Raw genomic sequence first — 15,057 nt, 5'->3', positions numbered from 1 at the left:
AAGGGGAGTGCTTCATTTTTATCTGACAAGTTTTCGGATCTGACAACTTTCCTTGACTTTGATTGGCAGAGAAGCACTGTTACTTTGGTTACTGTCGGATAAGACAGGGCCGGCTTCCAGATGAAACGTCTGACACAAGGGAGTTCACGGGGTGCACGTGTACCCCCCCCCCACCCTGATGCAGAGGAGTTCCGAAACTGGCAAGCATAACGATATTTGTATCCCTTCAGTTGATTGAACAGTTGATTTTCCAAACTTAATTTCCACCTCCCAAAGATGTGCACCCCCCCCCCAATTATTTAGTTCCGACTCCACAGGTTATCAACCTCCCCATGCTCAAACCAGCCTACGCCCTTGTGACAAAACCTAGTCATGATATGCTCCTCAAAGTCTGATCAATACACTCTGTGACCATACCCACTAGAATATATTTTGTTTGCGTTTGTGTATGTTGTGACCCCCCCCCTGAACATAACAAATGCGTGGCAATAAATTTTACCACCTCACTCAGCAACTGAAAATACTAATGTCATAATGTCTCTTCAAGGAACTTAATCATTCCTTGGAGATGGAAACATCTAGTCTAGGCCTACATCGATGATGAGGCCATGACGATCAGCTGACAGGTCACATGATTCAGATTAATGTCACTTTTAAAGGACCATGGAACCTTGTAAATTCCTGTGACAAAATATGCATCGATCGTCACACACAAACTCAATATATATTCAACTCACACCCATGCACAAGAAAGTGACCACGGGCCGTGTGTTCCATTGGTTAGAGCATTGGACTCATAATCGCAATGTGAGTTCGAATCCCCACTCTGCCATTGTTTCCACTTTGAGAAAAAAAAACAAGAGTTATATCTGTCGCCTATGACGTCAGCCACTATACCTGAATAACCTAAAATTTAATGTAAAATGTTTCCTATTATAGGCAATTGGTTATATACACTAGCGTACCTATGGGGGCCGAGGGGCAGACTGCCCCCCCCCCCCCATGACGAGTAACAACTGATCCCTGATGAGCCACCAATGGCCCCCTCCTTTAAAGTTGAAGACTTTATTTTTTTTTTTTTTTTCAATTTTTTTTCCTGGTACGAAATCCTTTATTTGGGGTTGAAAACCTTGTTTTTTCTTTGCTTGTCAAATTTTATTGGCGAACGATTTTGCCCCCCCCCCCATGGAAAATCCTATAGGTATGCTACTGGTTATATACCAGCTCCCGTTAATTCAGATGGGAGTCACCATAAACTGGAACAGACCAGTACCAGTCAAATAGGTGTCGAAGATAAAATCCGTGAAAATATGCTACATATTTTTCTGCACTTACCCCAGGGGAGGGGGGGGGGGGTGAATTAGAATTGAAGAATTGATCATAGTAACCGATCGGTTGTCCGACCGAGAAAAAATGGTCAATATCAAGCGAGAATATGCTCGTTCCTAATGATAAATTGGTCGATTTTGATAATTTATGTCGGCCAAACATAACAACAACTAACACTTTAATAACTTTGACCAATCCTTAATATTAAGCGTGAGATAAAATGGCCGGATATTTATCGTGTATACCATTAAATATGCATGGATAATCGGCGCCCCATAAATGCCATACATTTTCTATGGCATTTTTAATACAGTTGACTGTATGAATAAAATCTATGGAAGAATGTTATTATTATAGAAAGAGAGAGATGACCAGTCTCCGGTGATGAGAAGGTCGTTGAGCTGTTGCCTACAAAGATGGTGACATTTGAGTCTGGGTTAGCAAAAATGATAAATGAAAAAAAAATGAAACGTGCAGAATAACTCAAAATTCCAATAATGATAACACGGAGCTGAAATCGAGTTTCATGAGACACATGTCCCCCAAAATTGAATTGATTATTTAATTTAATTACATACAAACATAGATTTAAGGGTTTCTATATATCGCTTGTAAATACCACATCAAAGTGATATTAATAGCCGTCACCGCCCATCCTATCACTGTGTTTTCATGCAAGCGCGTGCATTGTTGCGTCACTCCCTTTACGCGTATGCGTCATCAGATAATTTTTAGTCAATGCGTTGCTACCAACTAATCAAAATTTTTTCAAGCTTTTCATCGATCGGAACAAACGTTGAATTTAGCATGTAAATTCGCTAGAAAATCAAGTGAATAAAGCTGATTTACCGGAAGATCGACTATGGAACTTGGAAAATTCTTCGTGCTGGTTTTGGCCTGCATTTTGCTCGTTTCGGGCAATGCAGATGCCAAATTCACACGTGGGGAAATCTCTACGGAACAGGTGAGTTACTAGAGAAATAGAGGGATGATTATAAAAGAAGGGAGGGGGGTAGTTTGGAGTTTGGTAGGATGCTCGTTCTGAATACTAGGATGGGTTTAGATGCTTGTCTGGATACTTATGATAGGAAATAACAACAACAAAAAACAATCCTCTGGTTGGATTTAATAATGATAATAATAATGGGACTTGATGTGTGATTTCACAAAATTATGGAAAAAAAGCTCATGATATATTATCTTTCTTGTATTGTACCCTTGTATAACCTAAACCGGAATTTAAATTTTAAATGATATTGATTTCACGTAGAACTCATGATAATGCCAACTTTTTTCGACTTAAATTCTGTTTAGACAAACATACATACATTTACTATAATACTTTCTTACTAAGAATGTTTAAGTAGCCAGTAAAAGGCTTACCTCTTTTTTTTTAATATATATACTTTTCGTATTATTAAATTATTTGAAGAAATTTCAGGAGACAAACCCCTAATGAAAATCTAAATTAGTTTATAAAAATAATGTAAATAAAAATAAAGAAATAATGTAGAGAATGAGACAAAAATACAATAACGATAACGAATCGATCAATATGTAAAACATTAGGTTAAGAAGCATAAACTAAAGTGTAAATAGATGTATTTTGATATAAAAGAAAGAAGGTGAATAATGCAATTTAACACAAAATATTTGGAAAGTATCGGATTGAAAATGACATAATTTAATAATAAAACCTATCCCATTTACATTTACAGTAGGGTCTATAATATATAGTCGTGTATTAGTGTTTTAAATAGAAAATTATCGAGTTATTTTTTACATTTTCCAAATATATTTTTCCTCTGCATAGAATCTTATACGCTCTTTAATGTTTACCTTCTCTCCCTCTTCCCCCCCCCCACCTATAGGACATTGCCTTCATGGATAGTTTTTACTTCCGAAACAGTGAAGACAACGTTCTAAACTTTACAATCATGTATCCTGCTGTAAGTAATCTCCTTTTCAAAAAAGAATACTTGATTAATCTCAATTTTAGAGTCATGGTCTCAAAATTTATAGATCGAATAAAATTAACTGGAGACTGTATTTTGATTATAAATTTAAATATCATTTTTATTTTTATTGATATCTTCATTTTAATATTATTACAGCCTTGAGTTGATAATTGCAAATTAATTGTCCTATTTTGACTTACGTATATCTTAAGTTTGTATGTTAAATGTTCTACAGGTTAATCAAACATTTAAAATCAACCGAGGAATGGTATAATCGCCAATTATCTACTATTTATCATTTTTTAAATAATAAATTGTTTTACCATTTCATAATGAAAATATAACGTCTTTATCGGACCAGTAATGTCATCGACTCGTCATATTCGATTCAACACCAACCGAGGAATGGTGAAATTACTAAATTTACATTGAATATATTCTTATTACAAATTGTTTTGATATTTCATATTTATGAAATTATATCATTTTTATTTACAGGACCAATGCTGCTATCGTCTCGTCATATTCGATGAAAGTTATGGACAGTGGGGAAGCATACGACCGAACGAAGATAGACTGGTAATTAAGCTTTTAATTTGTTTGTTTGTTTTGGGGATTATAAAACAGAATTCTTATCACTTTGATTGATTGTATATTTTACCTGTGTACAATGGTAAAACAGTATAACTATTGCATTAGGCTCTAAAGCTGTCTGTTTGAGCTTAGTGTTTCCTTAACTTCTTTTTCTTCTTTACATAATTATACTGAGATGATTAACAAGAGTCAATATAAGGACATGCTATTTTTTTTGTTAGATGCAATTTTGATACCCTCCTTTTATCTTGGAAAGGTTGCACAAATGTCTAGTTGTGAAAAAATATCACATTTTCAAACGGAAAAACCATGAAACAATCATGGTTACTTATATATTTTATGCTCAACCCGTAATAGAAAAAAAACGCGTTGCAGCAAACTGTTCAATAAACCGTTTAAGTAAAATATCTTACAACTTGCCCACCCCCCCAAAAAAAAATCAGAATGTTTTAATGGATTTTTAAGTATTATGTATATACTGTAAATTGCAGACAACTTATACTAGATCTTATTTCATCTTACTTATTTGGATCTTTCGTAAACTTTGCATTATATTTTCAATGTAAAATTAGGCCGGAAATATTATTGCTACCATAAAAAAACGATTCTCTTTTTACATTGTTTTTCTTTTCTTTTCTTATAGACCTGTCGGGGGAAGATCGATAGGGTTAAAGATCTTGATTTTAAAATCAAATTGACTGGTCTTGATCCTGTTTGTCATGTGACTACTGATGACAATGGTTTCAAAGTGAGTAAACGGCGTTACACTCTTAAAATTTGAGTGAATTTCATTAGGTAACATATCTTTGGTAAGAATTGTACTCTATTGTGTTAAAAGGAAATGATGCTCAATTGAGAAAGAAGACATAGACAATTTAGGCCCTATCTTATCATTACTGTATTATCATATAGCCGTAGTAGTAGTAGTAGTAGTAGTAGTAGTAGTAGTAGTAGTAGTAGTAGTAGTAGTAGTAGTAATTAGTAGTAGTAGTATAGTAGTAGTAGTAGTAGTAGTAGTAGTAGTAGTAGTAGTAGTAGTAGTAGTAGTAGTAGTAGTAGTAGTAGTAGTGCGAGTTGTAATAGTTGTACAAATAATTGTCGTGATTTATAGTTCTTACTTATCGTCCTTTTCAAATCAATCCATAACGACACCATTGTGACGGGACATATAAAGGAAGACCGTATTTTTTATTTTTATTTCAGTAGGTTGTTATTTCCATTATAATTTTGGATACTTACTGAATAATGAATAATTTAACATATTTTTTTACTCTCTTATCCAGTGGCTGGTTTGTCAAGGTACCATCGACTTCGAATCCCGACAGCGCCCACAGTACTATTTTGTTCACCTGACTAATTGCCGATCCAACCGGAAAGGGTTAAGGAATGTCTCGTTTTCTTTGCACATGACAAATGGAAACAATCGTCTCAAAGAATTCGCTGAAAATCAGAAATGTAAGCTTCTGTGTAATGATACCTAAAATTAACATATCTCTTTTATTAAATGGTACATAGGAATGGAAATATAACAAGCTTAGTAATCAGCATGACAATAAAAGCCACAGGTTTGATTTTGGTTTGGATTTGATAGGATAATCCTAATTTACCGAAAAGGATATCAACGTAAACAGCTATCGAATAGACATTTTAATAGCTTGGTAGGTGTATCGTCGATTAATTGCATGAGGTTCATTTGAATGTATATAATCATCTTTAAAAGAAATAAAAATTGATTATAATATATTAATAATTTTAATATAATATAGATTATATTTCTGAATTTGTACCATCCCTTTAGTCATGATGGAGACTGACTTGGCCTTCTTTCTTGGATACGTGGTGATGACTATTGTGGCTACTCGATTCAGATGTAAGTTTATAATTTTCAATCCATTATTCATTATTCATGCTAACTATAATTCATTCATCTCGTTGAAGTTTTACACACACACACATATATATATATATATATATATATATATATATATATATATATATATATATAGAGGAAAAAATGACTACGAAGTGGTCGTTGCTCCTTGCTTCTCCATTTAATCAAGCTTTCGATCAATGCATGATCTTCCTCAGGACTGTGAGCGAGGGCAAGGATGTCATGGATGTAGTGTCATGCTTGGGCGTCTGTAGTGTTGATCGAAAGCTTGATTTAATGGAGAAGCACGGAGCAACGACCACTTCGTAGTCATTTTTTCTCTATGTTGACCCTCACCACTATGAATGACCGCCAGTGTTACGAGGCTTTTGGAAAATTTCTTCGCTATATACATATATATATATATTTATTTATATATTTATTTATATTCTTTTACTGAACCTTGAGAATTTGTTTTTCATTTTCAAAGTTTTTAATTATCTGGAACATTTATAAATATACGGAGGCATTTTTCTATTTTTCTTTTATGTCAAAACTTTTTTCATTCCTTTTTTAAAAGCACCTACTTTAACATCATTTTAAAGAAGAAAATAGAATATCTGACATTGAAATGTATCAAATATCTTTTTAAACACTTCTATTTAGGATTTAATGTTGTTTTAATTTTATTTTAGACGTCTTGTCGCTGAGGAAACTACTGCACCTAACCTATCGGTTATTCTATAGCAGTCTGTTCTTCAAGACAGTGTGTCTTCTACTCCTAAACATCGATTTATCGAGGTTTGCCCGGACCGGACTTGAAATGACTAAGATGCAAGACGCTGGTAATTTGCAGACTATTTGAATAATGACAACATCCCCAGTCTTAAAATCCTCAATTTGTAATCTCCCCCCCAAACAACAAATTCATTGACGTATAGGCTATTAATACATGTACTTTCTTAACCAAAAAACACGTAAATAATATGATCTGTTTCAGCAAAAGTGTAATAGTTTTATTGATGATAATGGGCAGATTGAAATGGTCGAGTAATTGTGTTCTATCATAGAATGAAATGAAAACTTTATTGATTTCATATGTTTTATTTCTGTTATTTCTTTTCAGCTGAGGTATTCTCGTGGCTGTCTACGGTTTTCTTTGTGTGTGTTCTGCTGCTTGTGTCAAAGGGGTTCTCTATCACCAGGTAAGTACTACCTCACACAATGTCGAAACAAATAGACGTGAATTAAGTTTATATTATAAAGTGATAATGATGATGATCATAATGATGATAATGATGATTACGAAGACGATGATGATAAAGCATGACTATGATTTCACGATTCCTTTCTACAGAGCTCAGATAAGCCTACCTGGAACAGTGAAGACGATATGCTTTGGTTTCATCTACTTGACCTTCTACACTATCGTCTTCTTTGACCAACGTGTGCTCCTGGACCCCCAAGACATCATTGTTAGTATGACGTCACTATCAGCAAGCGGTTTGATTGGCCTAAAGTTTACTGGTAAGAAATGTTGATTGATGTCAAGATTCATTAAAGTCCTGAAGTAAATCGTAATGTTTCATGATAATGTTCGCACTTGTAACTAAATCAACTCTATATGGGTTACATTAGTAAGTTACTTGAAAAGTGTTTGATTTGATTGGCTGAAAAGCACTGGTCTCTTCCTTTTTATATGGGGGGGCAAGTGTCAGAAAATGAAACATTGTTAATGTTAACAACATTTTATGCAAACGTGCCCATATGAGATGAGGTATTTCATAATTCATAGTTTCCTTCTACAGATTATAAGCCAAGTTGACCAAACCGCACAAAAATTAACAATGGGAATATATCAGGAATATTTTTTTCACTAGATATCTGATAAGTAAGTCAAAGGAGTCTCTAAGCGCTTTATGGTACATTATTACCAGCTTCTATTATTTACCGGTATGAAATTTACAGCAGGTTGTGTCCCCCCCCCCCTTCTCTCTTTCTCTCTCTCTGTATTATCAGGTTCTATCATTTTCGTATACGGCTGTATCGTGACGATCAAGAACCACCCAAGAAAGGTGCCCTTCTATTTACCATTCACTATCTTCTTTAGTGTTTGGTTTGTAGCTGAGCCTACCTATCGACTTCTATACTTGTACGTCTACCCAGTTCTGAAAAGGTATTGTATAATTTTAGTTTTTATCTATCGCATTAAATATAAAGAATATGTATCACTTAAATATCAGAAGGCAGGTAATCTGCTTAAAAAACACTGAAGTTAACGATCTTCTGTTTTTCCATAGAAACTGATCGATCATACCTAAATCATATCGCTTTCTTCGAGAATCAGGGTCAGGATGTCTTTTTAAAATGACTTTCTGCACACAAAAAATTAAAATGGATTAACTTAAATAGTAGAATAATATGACACGGGGAGCTATCCTGGATATTGACCTGTTTTTGGAGAACTTAATTCCTAAATGGAAAGTATAGGCCTAGGTTACATTTTTTCAATAAAATATTTGGAAGCAGGTGTGCACACCGAATTGTGATATGTTAGGTAAAGCTCGCGGATCTTCCATTCTGTCACTTTATTAAAACAATTATTCCAAGCTATATGTGCTTCAATAGTTCGAACATTTTTTTTCATAATCACAGCTACAGTGATAAAACGCCATTACGCAAGTATGCAAATGCTTGAACCTCGACCGAAAAATCAATATGCAGTATTACAAATAATTCATGTTTATAACAATTTGACCTGAATTAAATCTCATTTCATTTCATTACAGTCCTAATATCTGGAATGGGATCGACCTGGCTTTGTGTTTTACTGGACATGCCTATTTCCTGTACATAACGCGACCGGACCGTCTTAATAAACGGTTCCCTTTCCATCTGCGAGCAGGCAAGGTATAAAGACTGATACATATCGTTATTTGTTTTTAATATTTCTGATATTCACATAACATCAAGTATCTACGAATCTTAAACTGATGTTTTGTGTTTAAATAAATTCCTAGTTCTACATACCTTTGTCAAGGCCTGTATAAACCTTTCTTGAATATATATGTTGAAGACTTGAAGAGAAATCTTGAGAAAATTATTAATACTTTTCTGTTGAAATAAAAAAGAATAAACCAAAGCGTAATGAAAGAATATACACATGTAGGCCTATATATTAGCATGTTTGTGATTTATTATTTTTTATCTATAGGTTTCATTCCGTGATATCGATGAGGACGTAGAAGATCTCTATATTCCATCGAAGGACTTCTATTCCATTTTCCAAACTGGAAAGAAATCGGATATCAGAACTGGAACGACATTGACTATCCCTGAAGGACCCCAGCACTTCCAAACACCAGTGGTAGGTCTTTGATCGGTTCATGGATTCTAATATGCATTTATTATCATTATCAAGGTAGATAACATGAATTAAAAAAATATCAAAATAACGAAATCATATTTTCTTCATGTTAATGTGGATAACCTCTCAAAAGTAAGAAATTAATCTTTGTATTGGAACTAGCATGCCACTTAACGATATACCGAATTAATTATGTATGCAGACAAGGAATCAGATCCCTAATAAAGGCAAATGAAGAGATTTTCTTGAGTGTTATATGAAATTCGTTTTCTTCTCAATTCAGTTGCCTTTCAACGCACCATCGGAAGAGTGCCTGGCTGTCCTTCTCCGACCATCCTTACCGGAGATACCAACCGTGTCTGCTACTGTTGACCTATCATACCGAACACCATCATCAGAGATACCAACCGTGTCTGCTCTTGTTGACCCAGCAAACCGAACACCATCACCGGAGGTACCAACCGTGTCTGCTACTGTTGACCCAGCATACCGAACACCCTCACCGGTTATACCAACGGTATCTGGTACTTTCCAGAAACAGACGCTTGCAACGTCCTCGGTATTTGTTTCCATGCCTTCTGTAGTGGCTAGGCAGTCGATGAAGATCACTCCTGCTGGGTCACCAACCGGTCAGAAACAATTTCCGAAGAATGACGGCGCGGCAGTTGAGATCTCCACGGTAAGTTTTAAGAGATTGTTCAATAAAGATATAGAAATAAAAACTACTTGCGTGCCAAACAATCAATGTATTGTATGATTGAAAATAACTTAATACCTTAATAATGACATCAGTTGCAAATGGGTTGAACTCTCTCAGCCGCAGATGAAGTTGTGTCTTAATCAGTCGAATAGTTACAACATGCCTGCATGAATGAAGAATTATTTTTGCCTCTCATTTTTTAAATAGGCTTCTGTTCCAAAGGGAGGATTCTCTATATTCGCCGTCCAGAAACAACCGGTGAGTACCCTTAGATGTATAGATAACAATGTTACAAATAATTTCAAATAAAGTAAACGGTTTTTTTTATTATTACTCTTTTTATTTTTTTGTGTAATATTAACTAGAAAAATAGTTTAGTCCTACAATTACATGTTTCACATGTGTCAAATAAAACATACATATATTATATAAAATAACAAGATTACGTCCAAAAACGGTACATACAATGTGAATTCAGAATTCAGAATTCATGAGAACTTCTATTACATCAGCAATTAAACTTCAGAGCTATCTAATAAAGATATTGACCTCTTGTACTTCTTACAGGAAACCGGAACGTCTCCTGTATCTGAGTACATCAAGACAGGAGACAGAGATACTTTGGATCGTGAAGAGAAGGTATTTATCGTAACATGTATTTTATTTTAATCATCATATTCGATGCCAAAAATAAAGTGTTGATTTTTTTATGCTTAAAGGCTTTCCAGTCTATTTTAGACTATTTAAGATTGTTTGTGTAATGAAAATTTTACTTATCAGTAATAATATGAATACTAGTGAGTCATTACACCGCACATATCTGTCAGATACGATACTTTCGTGGCATTCAAAATGGTATCAGTTTACCTTACCTTGGTCGAGTGTGGCATGCAAGATTATACGAAATTGGAATAAATCGTTAAATGCGTTGAAATGTGATAGACCATTTAAGAATTACTGCAACAAAACATTGTTTTAGATCGAGGAATATCTTTATACTTCCAAAGTGATTGATATAACTTTTATGAGGTAAAAATTTAACTTTTGCTTTTTTTTTCTTTATCTCAAAGCTTGCTGCTCCAAAAGGAGGATATTCTATCTTCTCTGTCAACAAGCAACTGGTATGTGTCTCAAAATGAATTATCATAGTTAGTATGAGATGGATTTGGAATCTCGATAATGAAAACTATTATCATAGTTTAAAAGAAGTTTAAATATTTAGGTTTCCCTGCGTTTCCTTTAATCTATTTGAGCGGGTGTACCAAGATTATGTTTGGTCTGCACAGTTTTCAGTTTTAATTCAAGTTTTGTAAATAATAAGTAGTAGTATCTCCTCCGTTACTGTTGATTTTTCAATCATAATTCAGGGGCTTTTGCATGATTGAGTTCAATTTACCAGAAATTTAATTTTGCATAAACGTGCAGGATATTCATAACAACTATGAGAGATATGAATTTAACATTAACAACTTATGATATTCAATTGGTTTCTTGTAATAGGAACAACCCAGTCGTAACAATGACTACAGCTTCTTGCCAAAGATCACACCATCCATTGAATCCACTGTGTCATCTTCTCCGAAGACTACCAAAGGATCCAGATCTGATGTCCAACTGACCCAACCCAGTCAAGAGCCTTTGAAGACTAAGGCTTATTCGGACTCGGTATCTGATGAGAAGGTGCTTAAGGCCAGAGTTGCTGAGAATCTGAAACAGATCGTTATCAGACCAGTAGATGACTCTAACCTGGACAAAGACATTGATGAATCCCGATGTTACACAGAGAGCATAAGCCAGGTCAACTGCGTAGCTTCTAAAGCGAGGATCATTAATGTTCTACCAGCTCAAGAGCCTACCTTGCAGATAATGACCCCTGAGGAATCCGAATCCGATACTGCTTTGCCTGACATCCAAAGCCAGAATAACGGCGGCAATCCCAACGTAAGGGTCATCAATGTTAAACCACTGAATGAGCCTTACCTAAACATCACTTCTACCAGGGATTACAGATCTGTCGTGAAGTCTATCAAGAACGAGATTTCGACTGAGGCATCGGACAAGGCACGCTTGATTACCGTGAGACCAACCAGTGAGCCTCTTCAAAACATGGCCAAAGTGGTTTCTGCTGCTCGAATCCAGAAAGTCCTTGATGCTACAAACGAGGCCGTTCCAGATATCAAATCTCTTTCTGACAACATCACGATCGCCGCACCAAAGCCATCTTCTTTGGAAACAAATGACGTGCTCGAGATCAAGAACACTGGACCTCTTGTAGATCCATTGAAGTGGGAGTTACCGGTCCCTCGTCCAAAGATCCAGAACTGGACCACCGAGCCCCTGAAGCAGCCAAATGACCTTTCCACCAACGTCGGCCAAGGAGAAGAATTTGAGAATAATCTCTTCGAAACAGATCATGGACGTTCATCTTGTCCAAAAGAGCCAGATAATGATGCTTCAAGATCTAAAGACATCGTCACTGCTCCTGCTGTTGATGGTGGGGATTTTTCAAAGGTGATTTGATACTTTAAAAAAAATTACATTTGATGGATTCCTGCAATCTTACTTTCAATACTATCATTGATTTTCAAAAAAATATTTACTAGCTTGAACGATAACACTTACTTTTGTTTTGTTAATTAAAAAAATGATATAATGCTTTAGAGTTGTCAAAGAATCTCAGAACTTGATTGTTTTCTTTTAACTTCTCTCTATCTAGCCTACCAAAAAGACCCGGAAGGAGCCTTCCCAGAGGCGATTCCCGAAATCAACCAACCTGGGAATGACTCCAGATAGCTCTCCTGATAACCAACTTATGGTAATTAAACAATCTGACTCTAGTTATTAGTGTGATTTCATTTTAATTTCTTTCTTTACTCGTATGTTCTGACTCCTAAAAGTACATTTCGTTACCCATTCAAATTGCAAGTGATATTATACCGAAAATATCTTAATCGATAGAGGTCATTACAACCTCAACTTCACAAGAGTTTTGAATGCTTATGTACATAAAATACTAATGATAAATGGATAACACATCATGACATGTCGATTTTTCATGCACTTAATGCATGAACCACGCAAATCATAACTAAATATTTTTTATCAGCCTTGTATCATGTCTTTACCATTTTCTCTTTTAATCATTCATCCTCTCCTTTCAACGCAATTTCGATTTACTCTGATTTTATAGTATTCCTTTTCATCTTTTCCCTTTCCTTAGGCAATGGATCCAAAGACAAAGAAGAAGAAGCTCAAACGATTCCTCAAGCTCGCACGCAGGCACAAGAACAAGCCTGCGAAGGCGGAATAGGAACAAATTGCTTCAACAATAAAAACGACTGAAAAACACACCGGATACTTTTGGGCCATAAACACACCTTCAATGGACTTAACATATTATTCAATAAGAAACAACTGGATATTTGGATCATGAAACGAATCTGCAATAAGATAATTGACTGGATTTACTGTTGTCAAGCAATATACGGAAGCTGAACTCAATCAAATATACTCCCGAATTACGGAACTCTAAAACAATTTTTTTAAAGAAAAGAAAAACCAAATATGCACTAGAAGGTAGATATATAGCCATCGTGAACTTTGAAAACACTGTTTTTGGTTGTTTGCTGTATTCCGAAGAGCCCATTGCCAAAGAAGATTCTTCGACAATTGATTGATGTCACTGCACATCGTGTTGTAATTTCAACTTGATTCTAGAATGAGTTAAATTTCTTCACATTCTATTTACTAAACAATCGATCCAATATTGAAGAATTTGAATTTCTAAGAAATAAGAAATATACCAGAAATAGCAGAATATATTTTAAAAAAGCAATCCATACCTTACTTGAAAAACAGCTATAGAAACTACATTACTATGTAGATTTTAATATGTGAAAAAATGCGTCAAATACGCATAACAATAAAAAGACATGTCACTTTGTAAGTCTAGCTCTCAATAAAAAAAAATGTATAAAAATAACCCACGCTACAACCGTTCTTTTTTGTTCTAGACATTCGCAGTATGCGCGTAATGTCATGTCCAGTGGCTGATCTACGGGGGGGGGGGGAGAGCACATCCGGCCTTGAACCCCCCCCCCATCCTTGACAGCCATAAAAATATTTGTATTTACATTCCTTTTGTAATGTTTATAATTTTGTCATGTTTTCTTGCCTTGAAATGAAATAAATAAATAAATAAATAGATTGTAGTAGGAAATATCGGGCACACGCAAGCGGATACCTCTTCGTCGTTGTTGCTTGCTTGTCAGATTTTTCTGAACAAAAAATGTCCCTCCTTTTGGAAACTCTTGGATCTGCCCCTGTCTGTGCATGTGAGGGTGGGTGTGTGGATGAGGATGAATTATCAGGAAATATTAACTAGGCGATGACGTCGATAAGCGGTACGATGTGGTCGTCTAATCGACTTGCATGATCATGACCTCTACGAGTATGATGTCACTCCGTCATTCGGACTTAACATCGAAGAGAGATGTATATAATGAGAACGGTCAAAGCTCGACCGTTCTCATTACACGTTAAACTAGTTTTCATTACACTAGTTTCCAGTAAACTAGTTTTAGGAAGCTAGTGAGAACGGTGACCTAGAAATCTGTGACAACATTATCTTTGATGATGTTGTGATAAACAAGGGCGGAGTGACAGTGTTTTCTAGCCTTACTGAAACACTCACTCCTTTGTCCTTTTATAGGGGGGTTTACCTATTTTCATCACCTTTTCATTTTGTAGAGTGTAACTGATTTTATATTCATAAGACTCATTGTCCTATATATTCATTTATTTATTATTTATTTATGTATTTAGTTAGTTTTTCATTTATTTATTTATTTATTCATTTATTTATTTATTTTTGTTTTCTTTTCTTTGGACAGGGTGTTCTCTTTAGTACATAAAAACTGTTTTTCGAGAGAGCCCTGTATACATATAAAAATACATATAACATAATAGACCCAAGGCTCAAAAATTTATACAAAGTTCGACCTTCCAAATATCAATAACAAGCATTGGTATCTTGTATGAATTTCAATCAAACACAATATTGGCAAAACCATCGCCCAAATGTAAATTCTCGAATTGGGGAGAAAAGAGAAAAATTGCGAATTCAAACTCATTGCAGTCTGAACTGATTCTCGTATTGGCGCCCTCTATATATTACGGTATGAGCAAAGATGTAACCTATATCAAAACTATACTAAATTTACTTAGTATGAAGATCAGT

The 15,057-nt window shown here is 35.0% G+C and overlaps 1 protein-coding gene across 1 annotated transcript; it reads left to right on the top strand.

Annotated features, from left to right (window-relative positions):
• The first annotated feature begins 2,191 nt into the window (after window positions 1-2,191).
• LOC121412094 (transmembrane protein 145-like) lies at window positions 2,192-10,127 on the top strand. Its single transcript, XM_041605002.1, has 13 exons — window positions 2,192-2,293; window positions 3,786-3,866; window positions 4,525-4,629; window positions 5,165-5,336; window positions 5,680-5,751; window positions 6,447-6,596; window positions 6,878-6,956; window positions 7,109-7,278; window positions 7,771-7,927; window positions 8,541-8,661; window positions 8,966-9,118; window positions 9,402-9,797; window positions 10,026-10,127. Exons 1-13 carry the CDS (start codon window positions 2,192-2,194, stop codon window positions 10,125-10,127), a joined length of 1,860 nt encoding a protein of 619 aa, XP_041460936.1.
• The last annotated feature ends 4,930 nt before the right edge of the window (window positions 10,128-15,057 follow it).

Source organism: Lytechinus variegatus, chromosome 3 (assembly GCF_018143015.1).
Source record: "Lytechinus variegatus isolate NC3 chromosome 3, Lvar_3.0, whole genome shotgun sequence".
Taxonomy (NCBI): Eukaryota; Metazoa; Echinodermata; class Echinoidea; order Temnopleuroida; family Toxopneustidae; genus Lytechinus; species Lytechinus variegatus.
The sequence above is the reverse complement of the archived record's forward strand: the minus strand, read 5'-3'. Positions and strand labels throughout refer to the sequence as shown.

Bases quoted from the DNA above. Each gene is read 5' to 3' on its own strand.
- LOC121412094 (XM_041605002.1), top strand. From the start codon at position 2,192: ATGGAACTTGGAAAATTCTTCGTGCTGGTTTTGGCCTGCATTTTGCTC. The intron at 5,752-6,446 runs GTAAGTTTATAA...ATTTTATTTTAG, and splicing joins TGTGGCTACTCGATTCAGAT to ACGTCTTGTCGCTGAGGAAA. The intron at 9,119-9,401 runs GTAGGTCTTTGA...TTCTCAATTCAG, and splicing joins AGCACTTCCAAACACCAGTG to TTGCCTTTCAACGCACCATC.